Here is a 24,690-nt window from a genome sequence, read left to right on the forward strand (position 1 = left end):
TGAAATTTATGAAACAAATTATCTAAATTGAAATTATACAGTGCACCAAGCGAGGGCACCAAGCCTTCAAGCTTAAAAGGTTATTTTCGCAGGGTCGAAATCACCGGCGATTTCGGCCCAGAAAAACCCTGGGCCGAAATCACCTTGGTTCGAAATCACCTGATCCCGTGTACATAACCCCCCACCTCCCGCCCCAGCCGGCATTTAAGGCGGCGGAAATGGTCTCCCGGGGTCAATAAGTCCACGAGATGCCGCCTGGCCTGACCTCCCTTAAGTGTCTATAAGTCCTGATGCTCTTGTCGAACCAGACCCAAAGTCCCCACTGTCTATAAGTCCTGATACTGCATCTGGGCCAGACACTAAGTCCCTTGCCTCTGTAAGGCCTGTGCTGCTGCCGTTGGGCCATAGCATAAGTCCTGTTTTTCTGCTGCTGACGGGCAAAACTCCTTCCACTCTATCTGACGCACTAAGTCCTGTAGCCTAGCTGCCGCCGGGCCGCATGATCCGCATCCTCTTCAGTGTTGTAAAACCTTACGCTGCTGCGGGTCACCACGCTCTTTCCCTCTCATGCACACGAAGCCCTGTTGCTGCTGCCGGGTCGTGCTCTAAAATCTTTCTATCTTCTTCAAGACATCGACTAGCGCCGACCGTGGATCTCGACAAGGATCTGCGCGATGACGTCCTAGGGGGAGACGCCGTGGTGGCTGACGCCCATCAGCCCAGTACGACTGCAGCAGGTTGCCCGCCGTACCCACTGGCCAGAGGACTCTCCTAAATACCCTCGGGTCACCGCCACTCCGGTGCCAGTAGACTTCCCAGCTGCGGTAGGGACCCCGTGGAAACCCACGCTCACAACGCCCACTTTGGATTGGCTGCGAGTACTTGCGCCCATCCCGCCTTGCTTGCCGGTAGCACGGGCGCTGCAGTTCTAACGGGACTGCTGGTCGTACATAGAAAAGTCACAAATTTGCGATTTCACAGGACAAGATAGTTGCTTTCCACCAACTCGTGTTATCGTACACATTTGCTGTTCATCCTGCCCAAGCTTGCTTGCTTGCTCATGTAAAACACTAAATGTCAGACTAGGAATATTTCCACCGGCTAGTGTTCATAAAATGTGCCGGTTGTACATGTTTGTAACTTATGTAGATGGCACTTCCTATTGTAATAAATATATTTAGTATTTGGCTGTCTTCCCCTCTGCCCCATGTCTGACAATAGTGTTCAGAACATAAAAATATAATTATAGATTTGTAAAACTGACAGATCCTTATTAGTCGGGGACGAGAATCGCGAGGTCATGGAACAAGTTGAAAAAATGCGTAAAGGTGTCAAGAAATAAAGGTTTCATACATACCCACTATCACCTGGAATAGCTTAGAAGACCATTAGTCAAAACTGGATACCATAACTGGGAGGGTAGAAATGACGGCTCCTCACTAGCCTCTTTTACAATTAGCCAAATTAATTGGGTAAATACTCATTAGTTCACGTTTCTTATCCTCCAATTATTATAACTAGTTTTGAGATCGCTTTTGGTTTCTTCATGGGCTATCGCATCTTCCAAGTTATACCAGGAGTTGTTTATATATATGGAAATGAATTTTCAACATCCTTCATACATGTAGACTTCTTCATTTGCTCTCATGACATGATTAAGAACACATATTATGAAGCTGCTGTATGTTCCCTAATATTCTTGCTATAGTTTCCAATAGCATCAAACGGTTTGCCTGTCCATGAACGGGAACATCCTCTTCTTTCTGCATTACGCCGCCGAGTCAAATACTTTCACATACCATCTGTTTAACCTGCTTGCGGTTGTCTTCCACTCTCTAGTTTATTTTTCTCTTTTCAAGGTGTTTGCAAGTTTTCAAGTATATCATTGGTCAATTTTTAATGTGCCTGATTAGCATATATGCCTATCTGTATATTTTGCATTTCATCACAGTGTGTTTCATTCAAGGAAACATCTGTTCAAAATGAAAAAGAAAAAATTCACAAGACGCATCGCATTTTGCACTTGTTTATTGTTATGTGCCACGATTTCGCGCGCTTTCTTCAGGACGGTCTGTTTACGTCCGGAAGAAACTCCTGAAGGGAGGTTACCATGAGTTAGGCCAGTTTTTATTTGCGAAGAAACGTATGTACGTGAATTTATTTATTGTATTCTTCAGGTTGGTACATAACATAAGTACTTTCTGGAGTTCGTAGTTATTGCTAACTCGTTTGAATTGTTGTTGGTATAATTATGGGGTGCATGAAACCAAATCAAGGAAATGCAAATGCATGCATGTAGGGCATTCTGCACTTTTCATTGTCATTGTTTACATTTTGTTGATATGTATGTGATTTTCGTATAAAAAACGATGGTATACTTCATGTGTGAGATTTTTTTTACCAATATAAGCTGTAGAACAGAAGTAGCATATAAAAATTATAAAATAACATGGGTGTAAATGTTTTTCTTAAGAATTGTGACTGTCAATTAATGTTTATCTAGAAGTAACTGAAAGGATGTTACTAGCAAGGCAGATTTGGGATGGGTTACGTTTCCGGTGGAATTAAGGTTTTGTGTTAGTGTTACATGATGATACCAATGTGTAATCTGGGATTAATTTTGCAATTTATTTTTTTACTTTCCCACATGCAATGCATACAGCTACCAAGTATCAAAGATACAGATAAGTGATAATATTTTGATATACTATGTGTACTGTCAGGTTTCTTACTGATGTTCTTGCAATAGTGAAGTAATTGCCTTTTGCATCAGATGTATTGGTATTAGTAATTTGTCCATGATAACAGGACTTTTTATTATGCAATATCCCATCAAAAAGCGAAGTCAGGTGGTTAAAGAGATATTTATGAATGGCAGTAGTAATTCAGCATTACTTTTTTATGTGGAGATTAGTTTTGATAATCATTCCCTCACATTTTGCTGAATGGAAACTCTTGAGCCCCACAGTGGCTGAATTGAATAGTCCTCAGGTCCTCCCACAGACACAGTTTTCTCTGGGAAGAAATTTGGACCATTGTCTGCGTTGTATTGTTGTGGGACCTTTGTGTCACCAGCTGAAAAGAGGAGGAGGATAGAAACAGTCTGCTCTCCACAGGCAGAAAAGTGTATGAAGTACAATTGAAGCTTGCAGAGATCTTGGTCCCAGTCTGTAGACTGTCAGCCTCCTTCTTCACCTCCAGATAGAAGTGAGGGGGTTGATGGATAGATGGGCAGCTCCACTGATCATTTTGCAGGACCACCATAAGCAGGAGGTACCTATCATTGGTTCCTGGAGCTTAGGCTCCCATCATGCATGTAATTCAGGTCTATAGAAGTTTCATTAAAGACCTGAAAGTAATGACTGCATAGAAGTTACACAGTGAGTACCACAAACAGAGCATCAGATGTTTTGTTATTGCCATGAGTTTTGGAGTGTTTATTGTTTGTGGTAATTTTTTATTGAGCATATGAAAGGCATGGGTGTGGCTGTCTAATGCTCCAAGCTTCAAGACATTCAGTGACTTTAAGATTATACTGAAGAGAATTATGGATAATAACTTAAAAAGAAGTGTTCCGAATATCATATTGTGATAGGTTTTGTACAAGAAATGCTTGAAGTTAATTAGATGTGTCAGGAACCCACTCCAATGTAGAGAAGGAAATGTGTTTACTGAGAAATAGAAATAATAAATAAAGCCTAAGAAATGAGTGTGTGGATGCAACTAGGGTGAAGATGTGCCTGGAGCACTCGCCACATAAAGACTAAGGTGCATGCGCACATGAAAATATGATATGAATAATGGTGGTTGTTGCCTCAAGTTTCACTGATTGGTAACTAATAACTTGCATCCCCACAGCAGCTGGCAACATTTGGTTCTTGAAATCAACATTTCTGTTAACTCTTGTTTCATCAACAAAATAATTTTTGGTTCATTTTTAGAAGTGCATACCTAAATGATATAACAATAGGGAATTTTATGATAATTTTGTAAATCAATATATTATACATTTTTCTTGGTGGAAATCAATAAAAAAAAAGAAGTGAGTTTTCAGAAATGCACACCAACATGATATAACATTAGAAAATTAAATATTAACTTTTTACATTATAATACATCCACATAAAATAAATTTTTCTTGGCAGAAATCAATAACAGAAAGGGTTGCTAAAAGCGAAACTCTTATGAACGGAACCATGGGGACTGCTTGAGATGCCATCTTTGTTTTGATAGATGTGACAGTCGAAATTAAAGTATGACAAATTTGTCTATTCTAACCTAACCTAACCTTCATTTAGTAATGTGATACCTATAATTCTGTAGGTCATTAGGGTCATTGTTGTCATTGTCAGGGATGTGGATGGCTAGACTGTGGGGTGTACAGGAATTGCGTAGTTTTAAGAAATGGATGAATCTCGGCTTGATAGCACTGTTTTGAAATTATGTACCATGCAAGGTACTGACGGAAGTAGTGAGAGCGTATTCCAGATGGTTTGGTTGGAGCTTCATTCAGAGGTGTATTTACTTTTAGTGGGACTGTGCAGACAATGTGGTGTCTCAACCCTATGATCGCAGCTTCATTTGGTAGTGTATTTGCTTTTAGCAACTTTTTTGTTATTGATTTCTGTCAAGAAAAACATATTATGCTGATGTATTGTAATTTACTAAATATTTAATATTCTAATGATACGCTGCATAGGTGTGCACTTTTGAAAAAATACCCCCAAAAAACCTTGCTAAAGGCTAATACACTACAGAGTAGAGCTGCAATGATAGGGTTAAGACACCATATAGTCTGTCCAGCTCTGTCAATGTCAGTTTGACGATGATGACTATATAGTGTACTGGGTGTTTTCCCACTCCAAGTGGCATCATGTTTTATGAAGTGGTGCTATAGAGCTGAGCTTCATGCTTTTCTTGAAATTTCTTAACACTCTGCAGTCTAATCAGAGGCCAAAACAGGCCATCAACATCCCTGATGACAACGGCAACCTTGATAACCTCTCGCATTATAGGTACTGCATAACTAAATGCAGGCTAGGTTAGACCAATTTATTATACTTTAATTTTGTCAACTTCACATCTATCAAAAAGATGTCTCAAGCACTCATTGTGCTACCATTCATTAGTGTATCACTTTAAACAGCTTTTTCTGTAATTGATTTCTGCCAAGAAAAATGTTATTTACATTGGTATATTATAATTTACAAAATTAACATTTAACCTCTTTGATATGAATATGCCTACATTGGTGTTATGAGGTGTAAGTGGGTATATGAGGGATCAGCATATCGATTATATTTATTTTGTAGGTGTAACTGTGTGACCCCTGAATTCTGTGAACTGGTTTGATTATGTTTTCTGTGTTTATTATTACTCAGGAAAAAAAATGAGTAACACAGCATTTACTTCATATTTTTTATTAGTGTGATGTCATACATTAGGCATCTGATGCCGTGCGCAAGAGTTTGTCTTGCATTGAAGTGGCTAAGTTTCTATTGCTATATCATTTAGGTGTGCTTATCTAAAAAATAATTGCCTAATTTTCTTTTGTAAGAATGACTGGAAAGTTAAGTACTATTTTCACCAGTGTGGACACATCATTATTGACTTCCACATTTAGCTTGATAGTTCCCTGTCTCCCAGTTTGCCATTAGTAACCCTGTAAAACAGTATCAAGTCCTAGAATATGTGGATCATACCTCTTCCAATGTTTCTGCTTTTCTACAAAAAAAAATATCTGCTTCCTCCTCCTCCTCTCCAGTGTTCAGTTGTTTCCTCTCTCCATTTTTCCATGCTGCATATCTAATTTTTTACTGCCTTGCTTCTTCAGTGGAACAACCCATCCTTTTCTCAGTTTCTTCTACTAACCCTCGGCACAGATTTTTCCTTGTGAGTTATAGAATTAGAAAATCTCTCTCTCTCTCTCTCTCTCTCTCTCTCTCTTTCCATAATTTATGGTTCATACATAATTTTTTCAATATAGGGCACTAGCATTGTCATGGTTTTGTTTAAATTTTTGCACATTAATGTCATGGTCATCACATTGACTCCTAATGTAAATTTACTTATTTTCAGTCCTAAAACATCTCAGCCATGGAGTTTACACCTCGAAAACCAGTTAGCAACCCAAGTAGGTCAAACAGAGGTAAGAATGAAGTTATTTACTTATTTTATTATTTCATCATTATTAATATTATTTCATTTACACAGTGAAAAACATCTGTTACCTCATGCCATAATTAGAGAAGATGAGAAATTCTTTTGGGCTTGCATCAAAATATCATCCCTACCTATTCGCCTCTCACCCCTATCCCCTGCCTTCTCCCTACCTTGCTTGATTGACATGGAAAAAGGAGAGGAGGGCGAGAAAAAATCTTTTAAGCTGTCAATCCATGAGGAGCTATAAGGAGAGAGAAACAAGGGTGGTGGAATGTGTGTGAGTGGGTGCCCCTTGTAAGATGGGGAAACTCTTTGGTATATAAATATATTATTAATGATATCCATCCATTCAATGTCTACATGGATGAGAGTAAAGGAGTTAAATGCAAGGGTGATGAGCAGCAATGGAGATGGTTATAGAGATTGTGTGGAAGTGGGAAGTGACCCAGTTGTTGTTTGCTGATGACACTGCACATATGGTGGGGATCAGAGGCGTGTCTATCGTAAATCGTAACAGAGTCCAGGAAGGTATTTGATAGGAGGAAGTTGAAAGTATGTGGGTAAAAGCAAGGTGATGGGATATAGAAGGGGAGAGGGTTGCAGTAAGTTGGAAGTAAGTCTTAGAGGAGACAGGTTAGAGGAAGTGGATGGTTTTAAATATTTAGGGTCACATGTAGCAGGAAATGAAGGAGTGGGGGTGGAGGTAAATTGTGCAGTGTGGGAATGAAAAGTGTCATGAGAAATTGGTGTCCAGGAATGGCTAGAGAGAAGATTATGTGAAGGGGTGGCTGTCTACGACACTATTGGGCAGAGACTTGGAGTTTAAGGGAGCCAAAAGGAAAAGTTTAAATGTATATGAGAAGTATGGTAGGTGTTATAAGGATAGATAAAGTGAGAAATGAGGAGGTGAGGAGAAGTGTGAAGGTAGAAAGGGAGCTGGCTGATGGGCTGATGAAAAGTTTGGGCACATGGGAAGAATGAGTAAGGTAAGATAAACAAAAAAAGTGGAAAGCAGAGGTGGATGGAGTGGACTTGAAGGGAAGACCAAAAGTGAGATGGATGGATGGGATGAAAGGGGCTTTGAGCAAGAGGGGGAATGTATGTTGAGCACAGAAGGGAGAAAGAGGTGTTTGGTGTGAGTGGAGAATGGTTGTGTTTTGGTGATATTTTGATGCAGTTTGAAGGAATTTGACATCTCTATTTTCTCATAAGGGGACAATGAGGAAGGGTCACTGTGTAAATGAACCAGCTGGCCCTGCTGTGGATGTGCTGTGTCTTGCTGCATAGCTTCTTACCCAGGGCAGTTGGCAGGAGACAGAGACCCTTCATCCAAGAGGAGCTAAGATGAGAGGGGAACAAATGGGAGTGGAATGGGTGAGGGGGGGGGGTGCTGGCCACCTCTATAAGGGAGGGGGGAAAGGCCTTTGGTTTATTGATATATTATTATTATTGTTGGTGGTGTACAGGGATGACCCTTTATCCACATCATGAAAGATGTGAAGGACAATGAATGTTTTTTTTGGGGGGACTTTGGGATAGGGGGGGATATCTTGACTTTGTTACCTCCATACTAAAAGAAAAGGCCTTATGTTATATGTATGTTGCATTAAGTACAACCACCACACTGAGAACACAGACTACAATGCTCCAATTAACAATCATGAGACAACAGTGCAATTTATTTCATAAAATGTTAAGGAATAGAGTTAAAGTTGATAGAGTTCTTGGGCCCAATCAGTAGAGATGGTGTCAACCCCTGATGGGGGTGAGAGAGTTGGCGAGTTTTGAAAAATTGGCACCTTTACTGTACATCTTGCATGACCACCACCATCTGCAGGTACCTGTCATTGATCCCTGCCTCCATATTCTTTCCATAATGTCCTTGCATCCTGCCAATAGTGATGCAAGCCTTTTTCCTGTTGTAGGTGCTTTGCGCCACAGCCCATATGCAACCCCAGGTAAAGAGTACCTCAACAGATTTCATCAGAAGAAAAGTGATGTATCCAGTGGGAGTGAATCATCAGGGAGGCGATTTTTTCGCTTTAGCAGGCTTGAGAAGTAAGTAATTATGAAAACAGTCATTGGGACATTTTTGTTAGTATATGTTACTGTGTCATGTAATTTACAAGTATCGGTAGGGAAAACTTATCCCCCATATATATATATATATATATATATATATATATATATATAATATATATATGAATATATACATACATACATATATATATATATATATATATATATATATATATATATATATATAAGGATGACCCATCATCCAGGAGGTGCTAAGATAAGAGAGAGGGTGGAGGGATGTGGAGTGTATTCAGGGATGGAATGGGTGGGAATGATTTTATGCCTTTTCCTTTTTGGCTACCTCCCTTGTAAGGGGAAAAAGCCTTGGTATATATGTATATATATATATATATATATATATATATATATATATATATATATATATACACACACACACACACACACACACACACACAAATACAACTAGGTAAATACACACACATGGTCATGAGAGTAAATTAGGAAAGACCACATTTCAAAAGGATGTGAAGAAATATGGTTTTCCATAAAGATGCATAAATCTGTGGAATAGCTTAGGAGGTGATATAGCCCAAGCTCAAACAATACATGAATTTAAATCTAAATATAATAATTGTAAATCAAGGATGTAGATTAAGTTAGAACTGTACATGAATTTGAGTCTGGGTATGTTATAAAATTAGAGATTTGGAGACGGGACCCCATGAGCATTGCTCCTTTCCTGTAACAGGTGGGTAAATGCATGGCTTGGTGGCACAGTGGTAGCATTCACAACCACTACTCTGGTGGCTGAAGTTCAAATCCTGCCCAGGGCTAAAATTATTTTAGTATTGCTACACTGTGAGCTGTTACTCCAACTTATGGGTGGGAAGTTACGTGTGTGGGTGTTTAAGGTCACAGCATTACCCATAGATCAGTTATATATGAGTTCTGAGCATACATCCGGGAGGGAAATGGCTGTTGATCATGAGTCTAAAACCTGATCCAAGACCATGGTGAATCATACACTAAAGGTGTTGTAACTACATTTTAACCCCAAGAATATGATGACTCCTGTGCATGAGCTGCAAGTGGGTACAAGGATTCTGGTGTTAGTGTCCTGATTATATTTATTTTGTAGTTGTAGCTGAGTGACCCCTGTATTTTGTGAACAGGCTTGGTCATGTTTTGTGTGGTTATATCTATTCAGGGTGAAAGAGACGAGTATAAGAGCAGTAACTTTATATTTTATGACACACACATTATGATGCGTCATCGTACATCAGACAACCCAATGCGTGCACAAATATTTGACTCGTGTTGAAGAGAATAATGTGTTGTAATCAGTACTCGTCCTAGTTTGGCCTGGGATAGGTTGAATGCCCATAATGAATACAAGTCACCCTGGAAGACAAGAATAGTGATTGTTGTAGATTAATATTAATTCACAATGAATTTGACATGATTTCCACTTCTGGATTTACCATTCTCAGGTGGGAGACCATATATTTGGCCAGCAAACAGTGCTCAAGGGGCATGTTTATATATTTACATGCAACAGGCTAAGGCATACTGAACTATGGTCCCACATGTGGTAACAGTCCAGGGTCTACAGTACTTGGCTGTAGAAGCATAAAGTTTCATCTACCAAATGTCTGGAGGCCCCAAGACTTCCATATACTTGAGACAATCTTTTCTCTGCATTCAAACCCAGATACTTCTGTTGCATCACTTTTCATTCCCCCGGACATTTACTTGCTTTTCTTATAGGGTGGCAGGAAAGAACTATAGCAGAGAGATGTGTATTAAATGAGAAATGATGATATTGAATAGTGTTGAGAAATTATAGTGAACACTTTAAGAAGGAAAACAAAAGTATATGTAGGCCATCCCTTCCCCTTTATGAGGGGGAAGAAACCAAGAACATAAGAATGAAGGAGACTGCAAAAGACCATAAGGCCTACACTAGGCAGTTACATGTCCATTACCACCTGTCATCCCCATCCATAAAGTAGGCTAACCATTTCTTAAAACAACTGATAGTTTCAGCACTCACTACATGGTTACCAAGTCTATTCCATTCGTTGACCACCCTATTAGTAAACCAATTCTTGCCTATTTCCTTCTTAAATCTAAATTTGTCCAGTTTAAATCCATTACTGCGAGTCTTGCCCTGTTGTTTTTATATTATGACCTTGTTTGCATCACCCTTGTTAAAGCCTTTGAGCCACTTGAACACCTCAATTAGATCACCGGTGATCTAATTGGTAGGGTGGAAGAGTAGATGAAAGACAAATGGACAATGTTTTGGTGCCCAAAATGAGAATTGGAAGAATTCTGTATGCAAATGTGTTCAGGGAAGAAGGTAGTGAATTGTCAGATCATTATTTGGGTGGAAGGGAAATAGAGAATGTAGGTTAAGAGAAGAAGGGTTTCATTTCTTTCTGTAGGCTTTTGGAATGTGTTTTGCTTGTTTTTTAAATGGGTGAAGTGATTTCATCTGCAGCTCTAAGTGTGGATAGGAACTGGTCCAAATTTAGGTCTCAAAAATTTTCCCTATATCCTCTATATTTTGATGGAAGGTCATGTATAGTTCCCTAAATTTTTGTGTTTGTAAGAATGGATAGCACAGGGGATGTTGCTTAGTGGTTGTGTTAGGTGTTGCCATGTGGAATGGTTGCTAGAGTTTTTTATGTTTAAGAAGGAAGGGTTGTTCAAGTATTTAGTGGTCTGCTGTTTGAATGTTGAGCCAGATTGATTGATGTGCATTCAGCTCATCTACCAGTATATGGTTTGTAAGTGAAATGGTTGGAATTGAGGTTGTGTGTGTGTATAATAAATATAGATATATGTACATACCATAGGTCTTTGCTCTCTTATAAGGGAATGGCATCTCACTGACTAAAGGTCATCCTTGTTGCCTGCCACAGTGCTCAGGTTGAAGCCAATGCTACAAGAATGCCAACATTTCCTTATTAGGGATGGCCATCTAGAGCTGGTTTACCTACGTTGCTTCTTTATACAAAGTGAGGGGCGGAGGGGGCTAGTCACCGATTTAATGAAGCGGCCTTGCTGTAGATGTGCTGTGTCTTGTGACACTGCTTCTGACCCAGAGCAGTGGGCGAGATGCAGGGATGACCAGTCATCCAGGAGGTGCCAAGATAAGAGGGTGGAGGGGAGTGGAGTATGTTGGGGATGGAATGGGTGGGAGTGGTTTTTATGCCTTTGTTTTTTTGGCTACTTCCCTTGTAAGGGGAAGGCCTTTGGTATATGTAAGTATGTATGCTTCTTTATATGATGTCCCCTTTCTTCGTTCCCTCGAAAATAATTTACAGAGCATACAAAAACACCCCATAATGCTATGTCATCCTTTCCTCCCATTCACTCTCTTATCTTTTGCACTACCTTCCCAGCTCCAGGTATTGTTTGTGTCCAGGTTCCAAGATCCCCTCCAACCACCTATTATTATTATTATTATTATTTTTTTTTTTTTAAGAGATTTAAATGGATGGATTTAAATGGATGGATTTTAGTGAATTTATAGTAAGTGTGGTTTTTACTGGAATGAAACAGAATTTGATTGGATTTTTTTCTTAACTGTAGGCAAATACCAGCTCACAACAAAGAGATCAATATCAACTGTTGGAGGCCACCAAATGATAATAAAAAGCGTAAATCTAGGTTGAAATTTAAAAGATCCAAATCAGCCAAGAAGCATGATGCATACCCAATGTATGAGAACTTTGACTCGTACTTCCATTGGAGAAGTCAGAAGTCTCGTCTTGCTAAAGAACTTGTTTCTTCACCATCATGCAAATTTTTAGAATTTGAGAATTTATCTGTACCTCTATCAAAACGAAAGTCAGATAATTTGGTAACATTTTCAAGTGAGTTTGGAACAAGCTTGAATGTAATTGTACCTGCTAAAGAGGACACTCCGGAATATGAGCGCCGAGAGCCTTCCCTTTCCCCTCTAGAACTTAAGAAATTGCATGCTACCGAAAGACCTTTAACTAAACAACCCCTTCATACTTTCAGCCAGAAGACTCAGAGGGATGGCTTTAAATCCGTACAAAAGTCCCCCATGAATAGGAACAAGGATTCTGAGAGGTCAGTAGTGGACAGTCGGAATGAGGGGAAAGGACCCAATTGGTTGTCTGCTCCAGTCAGGCAGCCTGCATTTACACGAAGTCCTGCTGGATCCCCAGTGCAGTCGCCCTCCATGAAGACTTACAATAAACCTACATCATCAATCAGGTCTTTCAACCAGCAGTTGCCTTCAGTCAAGACCCAAAACAAATCGCCATTACACGAAGTCAGGAGACTTCCCTTGGCTAGTCCAGTATCCTCAGAGAAAGGGTGTAGTAGTTTTGCATCTGTCAGTGACAGTGATGAAGAAGTATTTCTCAATAGCAGGGAAGAACAAGGGTCTTACCTAAGTAACAAGGAGAATAAAGTTTCAAAGTCCAATGGTTTCATCTCTGAGGACCATGACAAGGAAAATTCACATTCACCGGTGAAACGACAGCGTGTGTACTCCAACAAGCGAAAGCCTTTGAGTGTTGTCAAATCTCGTCTCCTGTGTGATGTGCCTTCGGAGAAGATTGAGCGAGCATATAACACTAAAGTGTCTCCAAATACAAATGAAGCCATCTTTGCACCTGTTCCAATTGAGAAGGAAAAGATTCTTCCTCACAGGATTGGGTTAGTATGATATGCTCTTGATACATTGCTGGCATTAGGGTTTTTAGTTCAGGTGACTGAAGTACTTTAGAAATAATTGGATAATGTTTGTACCTCAGATAAACATGAATATTGTATAATAATCTCATTCAGTGCTAAGGTTTTTCCGTCTCTTATAATACAGTTGTCCAAAGTTAGACTGATTGTGTTAAAGTTCCAGGCTGCTGCTTTTAAACACTGAATTTTTTTTTTGCAATGTTAATTCTGTAGTCTAGTAGTTTTTAATTTAATGTCTCATGTCAGATATTTCATGGTGGTGTTTCTTTACAGATTCCCCAATTATGGAAATACTTGCTACATCAACTCAGTAATGCAGTCATTGTTTGGATTGCCACCATTCGTTGGAGATTTTAAACGTTGTGCAACAAAACTAAATCTGTCAGACAGCAGTCTCTTCATGGGTCTCAACTATTTACTTAATTCTCGAAGCAGGGGAAAAGTGGATGATGTCACCAGTGCATTAAGGTTTGAATTAATTTGTTCTCCTCCTCCTCCTCCTCCTCCTCCTCCCCACCCAGTTTTCCCTGTCCCATCACATGTCCAACCTGAACCCATACTAGTTCACTGCATTTTTCAGCAGTGTCGTGGATTTGAAATATTTTGGAGAAATGATTGTATAATTACAAAGGATTACAAAAGAAGAGCATGCTGACAGGAGACCTGTTGGTCCATAACTAGATCAGATATAGAAAAAATAGATAAATGAATAAAATAAATAGATAATTACATAATAAACAAACCGAAAAATAACAATAATTTATAATATTTAAAAAATATTTAAAAAATTAAAATAAATGGCAGGGATTACAGCATATTGCTTAGGTGCTTATCTAAATGAACCTTAAAGCTTTGTACTGTACTACATTGCACTGCCTCTGCAGAAAAAAATTCCATTTACTACACTGTGTGAAAATTTCATAGCTTTTAATGTCAATTCCCTTAGGAATCTTAAAGACGTGTATTAAATCACTCCTGAGTCTACATTTTTTTAGGGAACATAGATTCATATGTTTTAGTTGATTTTCAAATTATTTATTTCTGATATTTGAAATAAGTTTTCTAGCTTGCCGTTGTACTTTTTCCAATCTGTCAGTGTCTTTAATGAGATTCAGTGACCATACAGAAACAGCATATTCCAAATGTGGGCAAACTAATGATCTATATAGCTTGTTAATGGCAGATGGACTTTTAAAATCAAAAGATTGTGCAATCAGTCCTAGAATAATAATAATCATCATCATCTTCATCTCCTCCTCCTCCCCCCCCCCTCTGAGGCGGAAATACTCTGCTTAGATGATGTGAGATCATCATTGATAATCACGCTGATATTCTTTTCACTATCCACTTTAGTTAATGAATTTCCAATTAACTTTTAATTGTACTTATTTTTATTTTTACCTATGTGCATTACCTTACATTTACTTATGTTAAATTTCATTAGCCACTTTTCAAATCATAGCTGTAGTATATGATATTGCATTCTTTGTAGAGCTAATGTATTATGTACCCAGTAAATAATTTTTATATTTATTTATTTGTTGTGTTTATTGTTTTTATTTCTGTTGCATTTTATATATTGTGACATAGGGCAGTGGGCAAGAAGCAGGGATGACCCATCATTCAGGAGGAGCCAAGAAAAGAGGAAGGGAGGGGTGGTGAATGGGAGTGGAGCATGTGGGGATGAAATGGGTAGGAGTGGATTTATGTCTTTGACTTTGGCTACCTCTCTTGTAAGGGGGAAAAAGCCCTTGGTATATGTATGTATGTATTTGTTACGTTTTTGTAATGCACTTATTGTTTAGGAATGTCCCCTTTGGGGCTACAGAGAGTAGGATGCCTAGTCCTATCTCCAGGGCAGTGGGCAAGATGCAGTGATGACCCATCATCCAGGAGGAGCCAAGAAAAGAGGGAGGGAGGAGTGGTGAATGGGAGTGGAGCATGTGATGATGAAATGGGTGGGTGTGGATTTATGCCTTTGACTTTGGCTACCTCTCTTGTAAGGGGAGAAAAAGCCGTTGATGGTATGTACACACATACATATACCAAGGCTTTTTTTCCCTTACAAGGGAGGTAGCCAAAAAGGAAAAGGCATAAAATCACTCCCACCCATTCCATCCCTGAATATACTCCACACCCCTCCACCCTCCCTCTCATCTTAGCACCTCCCGGATGACGGGTCATCCCTGCACCTTGTCCACTGCCCTGGGTCAGAAGCAGTGTCGCAAGACAGCACATCCACAGCAAGGCCGCTTCATTAAATCGGCGACCCCCCCTCTCCATCCCCCCATGCATAAAGGAGAAGACAGGGAGAAATCCCTTTGGGCTGCATCAAAAATTTGTTCACACATACTACCTCACCCCCCATCCCCCTGCCCATTCCACCTCATGCATCACAACATCATCCATATACAACCATTCTCCATTCACCCCTGTCTTCTGTCCTCTCCTGTCCTTCCTCAACAGACATTCCCCTCTTCCCCAAAGCCACCTTCACCCCATCCATCCACCTCATCCTAGGACGTCCCTTCATGTTCACTCCCTCCACATCTGCCGTCCATACCTCTTTTATTAGTCTTTCTTCACTCATTCTTTCCATGTGTCCAAACCATCCTAATACTCTTTCATCAGCCCCATCTCCCAACCCCCTTTCCACCCCTGTTCTCCTCCACACCTCATTTCTCACTCTATCCAGCCTAGTAACCCCCATCATACTTCTCAGACACCTCATCTCAAACACATTCAAACTCCTTCTCTCTTCCTTTCTTGTGTTCCATGTTTCTGCCCCATACAGTGCTGTTGGCACAATCACTCCTTCATATAGTCTCCTCTTAGCATCTATTCCCAAATGTCTATTCCTCATTACACTTTTTAATCCACCAAGGCATTTACTCTCTTCTCTCAATCTACATCCTACCTCCCTTCACTCCACCTTTTCCTGCCACATTTGCACCCAAGTATCTAAAACTATCCACTTCCTCCAGTCGCTCTCCCTTAATGCTCACTTCCGGACTACTGCCACTTTCACCCCTTGTACACCCCATCACCTTACTTTTACCCACATTTATCTTTAGCTTTCTTCTATCACACACTCTCCCAAACTCTGTCACCAACTTTCTCAATACCTCCTCCGATCCTGCCACAAGCGCAGTGTCGTCAGCAAACAACAGCTGGCTAACCTCCCATTTTTCTCCATTTTCTTTAACCATTTCCAATCCCTGACCCACTACCCTTGCATTTACCTATCGCACCATCCCATCCATGTATAAGTTGAACAGCCAGGGTGACATAACGCATCCTTGACGAAGTCCCACCTTTACTTTGAACCACTCACTCTCTCCATTTCTAATCCTGACACAAGCTCTACTACTCTCATAAAAACTCTTGACAGCTCCTTTCTGTCTACCCTCTCGTAAGCCTTTTCCAGGTCCATACTTATTGTTTATTTCTTTTGATATCTTTTCAGGAAAGTTAAACAGAATCTGGAGAAAGTAGATGACTCTTTCCAAGGTTTTAAGATGCAAGATGCCAACGAGTTTTTAACTTTGGTACTTGACACTATAAAGGAAGAGATAAATCGCTGCCACCAGATCTCTGTACCCTCCACATCCTCAAGTGCCTCCTCTACATCAAGTTCAGACCATCCTATTTTGATGCCTACAAAGGAGGAGACTTTGAACAGTACTGTAAATGGGAAAAGGATCGTTGATAAAATCAGGAAGGAAAGTGACGGGATACAGGGAGGACAACTCCCCTCGGCTCTTCTCTCAGTGCCACCTGCAGAAGAACAGGAGAACTCAACTGAGAACATGAAAGACGGTGAAACGACCTCTTTTGTGGACACACAAGTTCATCCCAAGAAATTTTTTTCCAATTTGATTAATGAGAATTTTGAATTTGAACTATTGGAATCTTACAGATGCTTGGGGTAAGTATGGGTAAACAAAAATAATGTGCATGATGCGCGCGCACACACACACACACACACACACACACACACACACACGAATTTAAGGGCAAATTAGATATGGTGAGATACAGAGATGGGACACCATGAGCATAGCTCCCCTTCCCATAAGATACAACTAGGTAAAGACACACTTACACACACACACTCACACTCACACACACAGTCCACTTTTTGTTAGTCTTTATTCACTCATTCTTTCCAAATGCCTAAATACCTTCCCAATCTGATTTACTGTATCATGACTACAGATATCACATCACCCAGATATTTTATCATGGCTACAGATATCACATCACCTAGATATTTACACAATGCTGAAGGCCTGGAACATATCCTGCATTGCTCCACAATCACACAACATAGCAGTATATTTCCTATTTGAACCTAGGTCAACCTGGAGGCCATTGCCAAGTAACTTGTTGTAGGTTTTAATTAAGAAAATCCTATGGGTGTGGTGTGAAATGGTTAGCTTCTGTACAAGATATATAAATGCCAGAATCAACTAATCTGGGAGAGTAATGAATTGTATTAGCCAACTGAGTGTGTGATTTTTATGAATGTAATGAAAATTGCTCAATATTAGAATAAGTTCTTGGTAGAGATTTAAGTGCCCGATTTTTATTTTTTTATTATTATTAATATTATTATTATTATTATTATTATTATTATAAGTGGGAGGTGAGCCAGCTGTTGTTTGCTGACGACACTGCGCTTGTGGCAGGATCGGAGGAGGGACTGAGGAAGTTGGTGACAGAGTTTGGGAGAGTGTGTGATAGAAGAAAGCTAAAGATAAATGTGGGTAAAAGTAAGGTGATGAGATGTACAAGGGGTGAAAGTGGCAGTAGACTGGAAGTGAGCATTAAGGGAGAGCGACTGGAGGAAGTGGATAGTTTTAGATACTTGGGTGCAAATGTGGCAGGAAAAGGTGGAGTGAAGGTGGAGGTAGAATGTAGATTGAAAGAAGCGAGTAAATGCCTTGGTGGATTGAAGAGTGTAATGAGGAATAGACATTTGGGAATGGATGCTAAGAGGAGACTGTATGAAGGAGTGATTGTGCCAACAGCACTGTATGGGGCAGAAACATGGAACATAAGAGAGGAAGAGAGAAGGAGTTTGAATGTGTTTGAGATGAGGTATCTGAGAAGTATGATGGTGGTTACTAGGCTACATAGAGTGAGAAATGAGGAGGTGAGGAGAGGAATGGGGGTGGAAAGGGAGTTGGGAGATAGGGTTGATGAAAGAGTATTAGGATGGTTTGGACACATGGAAAGAATGAGTGAAGAAAGACTAGTAAAAGAGGTATGGAAGGTAGATGTGGAGGGAGTGAACATGAGGGGACATCCTAGGATGAGATGGATGGATGAGGTGAAGGTGGCTTTGGGGAAGAGGGGAATGTCTGTTGAGGAAGGACGGGAGAGGACAGAAGATGGGGGTGAATGGAGAACGGTTGTATATGGATGATGTTGTGATGCATGAGGTGGAATGGGCAGGGGGATGGGGGGTGAGGTAGTATGTGTGAGCAAAATTTGATGCAGCCCGAAGTGATTTCTCCCCGTCTTCTCCTTTTATGCATGGGGGGTCGCCGATTTAATGAAGCGGCCTTGCTGTGGATGTGCTGTGTCTTGCGACACTGCTTCTGACCCGGGGCAGTGGACAAGGTGCAGGGATGACCCATCATCCAGGAGGTGCTGAGATAAGAGGGAGGGTGGAGGGGTGTGGAGTGTATTCAGGGATGGAATGGGTGGGAGTGATTTTATGCCTTTTCCTTTTTGGCTACCTCCCTTGTAAGGGGGGAAAAAGCCTTGGTATATGTATGTATTATTATTATTATTATTATTATTCGTAGGTGTGGAGAAGTAGAAGGTAAAAAGCAGAAGAACTATGGTCTATATGTCAATCTGCCAAAAGACAGCACCCAATCCCTGCAGGATGCTCTGGGTAGTTACATGAGTGCTGATGAACGGGACTTCCACTGTAGCAAGTGTGGTCATAAGAAGTTCACAGTTTTAACCACCTTTACAAGAATACCAAGGTAGGTGTTCCAGTTTTCATAATGATATAATTGTTACTTCAAGGTTCACTGACTGGAAACCTATGGTCCCAGAGTAACTGGTAGTGGTCTTCAGGCCCTCCTGTAGATCTCTAGAAGTCTGTAGTATATGTATGTGGAACAGTTTCTTATTCAGTGTCTTGTAGTAAGAGGAGGAAGGGGAGTTGAGCAGTCACTGTTTGTTAGGTCACTTTATGTTTGAAGGTGGAAGAAATTTAGTTGAAGTTCATTAAAAGATGGTGGCCTTTGAAGACGTAAACTACCCTCTTTAGACCTCTTTACAGCCGTTATGCCCTCTTTGGTGCAGTAATATCCCTAGTTGTAGAAATACTGTTTATCTATGAAGAAATTCAATCTTTTTTTTCTTCAGTCTCAGTTTTTCTTTATAGTCACTTGTATTTCTATTATCCTCTCACCTCCACATTTTTCTGTTGAATTTTTTTTCTCTGATTGCATTCTCAGGAGGTGCTAAGATAGGAGGGAGGGTGTGGAGTGTATTCAGGGATGGAATGAGTGGGAATGATTTTATGCCTTCGGCTACTTCCCTTGTAAGGGGGAAAAGCCTTGGTATAATGTATGTATGCCTTCTCACTGAAATTTATACATACAGTTGTACAAATTTTGTTTAATGTGTTACTTATTTAATGATTGAGATGAGTGGTGTATGGCTGTGTATGGATGATACTGTGATATATGGAAGGGAGTGGGTGTAAGAGAGGGGGGCTAGGGAATAGTTATGTATGAATGATATTTAAATGAAGCCCAAAGGGATTTCACCCTGTCTTCAGTATTTCTACACGAGGGGAAGGAAGGGGGGGGTTTCACCAATTTAATGAATTGGCCTTGCCGTGGATATGCTGTGTCTTGTTACATTGCTTCTGACCCAGGGTAATGGGCAAGAAGCAGTGATGATCCATCATCTGTAAGGAGCCAAGATGAGAGTAAGGGAGAGGTGGTGAATGGGATGAAATAGGTGGGAGTGGAATTATGCCTTTTGACTTTGGCTTACCTTGTAAGGGGGGGAGGGAGCCCTTGGCATATGTATGTATATTATTTTATTATTATGATGAGAACAGTTAAGGCAACTATGTTAGATGGGTGTCATGTGGAGGGTCTAAAAAAGGGAGATACAGTGATGGTGGACTTGCTGGTGAGGTTTAATGTTTGCCTGTGTAGTTCCACTTGACAAGGGAAAAGGAGACAAATGTGAGTGTATTACTTTCAGAGGGATCAGTTTGTTGAGTAGTTGGGAAGGCTTATGGGAGGGTTTTGATTGAGAGGATTAGGAGAGGAACAGCATGGGATTAAGAAAGGTAGGGGTTACATGGATCAGATTTTTGTGTTAAGGTAATCTGTGAGAAAGTTTTTGGAAAATGTAAGGATGTGTGAATGATATATTGAAGCAGCCCAAAAGGATTTCTTCCTGTATTCTCTTTTTCTGCATGAGGGGACAGAGGTGGGGGAGGGTGTCACTGATTAAATGAAGCACCTTTGCTGTGGATGTGCTATGTCTTTTTCTGACCCATGGCAGTGGGCTAGATGCAGGGATGACCCATCATCCAGGAAAAGCCAAGAAAAGAGGGAGGGTGGGGTGGTGAGTGGGAGTGAAGTATATAGGGATGAAATGAGTGGAAGTGGATTTAGGTCTTTGACTTTAGCTACCTTCCTTGTAAGGCAGGAAAAACCCTTGATATATGTATGTATGTGTTATTATTATTTATTTATTTTATATATATATTTATTTTCCCATACAGGATTTTAATTGTGCAGTTGAATCGTTACAAATACTCTCCAACCCAGGGAGAGAGTCTTAAAGTTTCCTCCAAGGTCCACATAAACAGATGGTTGTGTCTAGATGCAGCTGTTCTAGAAGACGCAAGTCCACCAGAGCCCTGGAACACAGTACCTGCATGGTAAGGAACCTGATGGGCAGTAGTTCTAAAGATATAGGAAGGGGCTGAGGTTTAATCCTTTACTGGGCATAAGTTCCTCGTAACTGAATAGCTTTGGGTGGTGTTATCCAGAACAAAAAGTTTGAGTCTAAATTGGTTGTTGTCCCATTTGGATCGGTAAAGATTCAATTCTGTCAGAAGTGCAACTTTCAACTAATTAATAGTGTTGATCAGAAGAAGGTATGTTGAGAAATCCCTGACTGAAATGATAATTGCAAGTGTTGTCTTGAGTGGGATGGGTGGGAGTGTGTCTGTGCCATGACTGGCTACCTCCCTCCCTTATAAGGGTGGAAGAGGCTCTTTATGTATGTGTGTGTCTATATATGTAGATAGATAGATAGCCCTATGTTTTGTTGATCGGAAACTGTCAGCGCCACATTGATTGGTAGTGGTCTTTGGGCCGTCCTACAGATCTCTTTGGGAAGAAACGTTGGACTGTTCTTTGTGTTGTATTAATGTGATGTTATATGTCACTGACTTGGAGTAGTAATAGCAGGAAAACTATTGCCAGTTTTCAGTTCACCTTTTGTGAGAAGGTGAAGGAAATACAGTTTAGGTGATAGAAATCTTTTACCCAGTCCAAAAACTGCTTACTAGATTGGTTCTGACTCGGGCAGTGGGTAGGGTACAGGAATGATCCTTCATCCACAAGAAACTAATGGTGGTATTCTAAAAAAAAAAGAAAGAAAAAAAAAATAATAATAATAATTAAGAAAACCACCATGTAAGATTCTTATGGTACTATTCTTAACAATCTTTCCTTATATCTTTCCCTTCCAAGGATTTTTATATATATATATATATATACATACATACATATACCAAGGCTTTTTCCCCCTTCCAAGGGAGGTAGCCACAAAGGGAAAGGCATAAAAACACTCCCACCCATTTCATCCCTAAATACACTCCACACCCCTCCCACCCTTCCTCTCATCTGAGCACCTCCTGGATGACGGGTCATCCCTGAACCCTGCCCACCGCCCTGGGTCAGAAGCAGTGTCGCAAGACACAGTACATCCACAGCAAGGCCGCTTCATTTAATCGGCGACCCCCCCTCTCCGTCCCCCTTTGCATATAAGGAGAGGACGGGGAGAAATCCCTTCGGGCTGCATCAAAATTTACTCACACATACTACCCCACCCACCCACCCCCCCGCCCATTCCTCCTCATGCAGTCACAACATCATCCATATACAACCATTCTCCACTCACCTCTGTCTTCCGTCCTCTCCCTTCCTTCCTCAACAGACATTCCCCTCTTCCCCAAAGCCCCCTTCACCCCATCCATCCACCTCATCCTAGGACGTCCCCTCATGTTCACTCCCTCCACATCTGCCTTCCATACCTCTTTTACTAGTCTTTCTTCACTCATTCTTTCCATGTGTCCAAACCATCCTAATATTCTTTCATCAACCCTCTCTCCCAAATCCTTTTTCACCCCTGTTCTCCTCCTCACCTCCTCATTTCTCACTCTATCTAGCCTAGTAACCCCCACCATACTTCTCAGACACCTCATCTCAAACACATTCAAACTCCTTCTCTCTTCTTCTCTTATGTTCCACGTTTCTATATATATATATATATATATATATATATATATATACACATATATACATATATATATATACATATATATATATATATATATATATAAAATAAGAGGGGGAGGAGGGGGAGGGGAGTGGAATATATAGGAAATGGAATGGGTGGGAGTGGTTTCTTTGCCTTTTTCTTTTTGGCTACCCCCCATGTAGGGGGAAAAAGCCTTTAGTATATACATGTATGTATGTATGTATATATATATATAGATATATATATATATATATATATAGAGAGAGAGAGAGAGAATACCACTGTAAGATGAAAGGAACTGGATGCCAGGTGGGGATGGGTGTATGCCTTGGCTGGCTACCTCCAATTTAAGGAGGAAAAAGTTTTTTGGCACATAGATGGGTACTGAGTGCAAGCACCGCCTGGGGCTGCACCTGTAGATGGAAGTAAAGAAAACTTGGGATGGGAAGTAATCCAGTGAAATGGGATTTGAAAATGGGTAGCAGGGAGGTGATTCTCTGCCATTCATTTTCTTATGAAATCCTCACCAGTAGTTCATTAAATGTGATAGAAAGGAAATCTTTGTCCATGTTTTTAAAGCTATGAAATACTATGACAAGCATTCCTATAAGCCTTTTTGGCTTGGAAAGGATTTTTTTTTATTTTGATGATGGTTAGAGAGGTTTCTATTGTATGAGGGAAGTAATATATATTTATATAATATATATTTATTTGTTTATTTTTTATTTATTTTTTATTTTATTTATTGATTTATTTTATTTTATTTTTTTCTCAGCTCTGTAGGGAAAGTTGCCAGATCATCAACAGGTGGTGCATCTAATCACTCGCCTCCTGAACCAAACATCAGTATTACCCCATCTGTACTCAATAAATCTGATAATGAGGATAGGGTGTCGCCAGTGGCGAGGACGGAAACCACAGATAATGACGACACCATATTTGTTGCTCAAGCAAATCCTGAAACAGAGAAAAATGAAAAAAATGGTACATCTTCTGCTACACGGGAAGATGAAGAGTTGGAGGTAAGATTTGTTTTGAAGTTGAAAATTAGCCCTTTTAATATAGGTCCTATTCTCATGTGAACAGATATGCTTGTCATTTGACAGAACAAGATGAGGAAATTATGTCATAGAAAATGTACCTGGAGTAGCAAGACTGTGTTTCCGCATTAGGGCCGGACAGCCATAACTTGTGTCCCTTCACCATTGTATGGTCCCCCCCCCCTCTCTCTCTCTCTCTCTCTCTCTCTCTCTCTCTTCATGTGTGTATGTATATATATATATATATATATATATATATATATATATATATATACATATATATACACACATACATACATGGTTCTGTTTTTAGAATATGTAAATGTATGGTACTCTTGTTTATCATTCTTACCTCTTTTATAATCATTCTAATGAAATGATGGGTCAGCTTATGGATTTATTGTGATTACTTTTTCATCATTTTGATTGATGTGAAGGATTGAAGTGGTTGTAATTTTGTGTAGGAAGTAATGCGGAGAAGCTTAGAAGACTTTGGAGGCAAGACGGAAGAGGACGAAATTCAGCAAGCAATACGACTTTCCCTCCAAGACCAAGGAATGACATATGCCATGGATAACATAGAACAAGGCGAACAGACACAGGTCAGCTTTCTTTAATTATGTCGTATGTATATACTGGCACTTTGAAAGAACAAGTGAAGAGGTGGTTGGAGTGAAGTTGAAGAGAAGACCAAGAATGGGAATGTCTGTTGAGCTGGGAAGGGAGAAGGCAAGAGATAGATGTGAGTGGAGGGTGGTTGTGAACGGATGGGAAATTGACACAACCTGAAGGGATTTCATTTTGTTCTCTGCATAAATTGATGAGGGGAGTTTTGCTTATATAATGAAGCATCATACATACATACATATACCAAGGCTTTTTCCCCCTTACAAGGGGGGTAGCCAAAAAGAAAAAGGCATAAAATCATTCCCACCCATTCCATCCCTGAATACACTCCACACCCCTCCACCCTCCCTCCCATCTCAGCACCTGAATGACGGGTCATCCCTGCACCTTGTCCACTGCCCTGGGTCAGAAGCAGTGTCGCAAGACACAGCACATCCACAGCAAGGCCGCTTCATTAAATCGGCGACCCCCCCCCCCCTATCTGTCCCCCCATTGCATAAAATGAGAGGACGGGGAGAAATCCCTTAATGAATATAATGAA

General features: G+C 40.3%; 1 protein-coding gene across 4 annotated transcripts in view; it reads left to right on the forward strand.

Moving 5' to 3' along the window:
- Window positions 1-2,051: 2,051 nt before the first annotated feature.
- LOC143037893 (ubiquitin carboxyl-terminal hydrolase 37-like) overlaps window positions 2,052-24,690 on the forward strand; it is a 40,839-nt gene continuing 18,200 nt past the window's right edge. Inside the window, exons 1-10 of one of the 4 annotated variants that reach the window (XM_076206536.1) lie at window positions 2,052-2,147; window positions 6,079-6,148; window positions 8,088-8,220; window positions 12,238-12,903; window positions 13,213-13,407; window positions 16,406-16,867; window positions 18,756-18,941; window positions 20,714-20,872; window positions 23,258-23,504; window positions 23,987-24,124. In XM_076206536.1, coding sequence (XP_076062651.1) covers window positions 6,097-6,148; window positions 8,088-8,220; window positions 12,238-12,903; window positions 13,213-13,407; window positions 16,406-16,867; window positions 18,756-18,941; window positions 20,714-20,872; window positions 23,258-23,504; window positions 23,987-24,124 — 2,238 coding nt within the window. In that variant the 5' untranslated portion in view covers window positions 2,052-2,147; window positions 6,079-6,096. Of the gene's footprint in view, window positions 2,178-2,933; window positions 3,381-6,078; window positions 6,149-8,087; window positions 8,221-12,237; window positions 12,904-13,212; window positions 13,408-16,405; window positions 16,868-18,755; window positions 18,942-20,713; window positions 20,873-23,257; window positions 23,505-23,986; window positions 24,125-24,690 lie in introns of those variants that run through there. The other 3 variants (XM_076206537.1, XM_076206538.1, XM_076206539.1) reach the window with 3 other exon arrangements.

This window comes from Oratosquilla oratoria, chromosome 23 (genome assembly GCF_046742065.1).
Source record: "Oratosquilla oratoria isolate Oo_2021 chromosome 23, ASM4674206v1, whole genome shotgun sequence".
NCBI lineage: Eukaryota > Metazoa > Arthropoda > Malacostraca > Stomatopoda > Squillidae > Oratosquilla > Oratosquilla oratoria.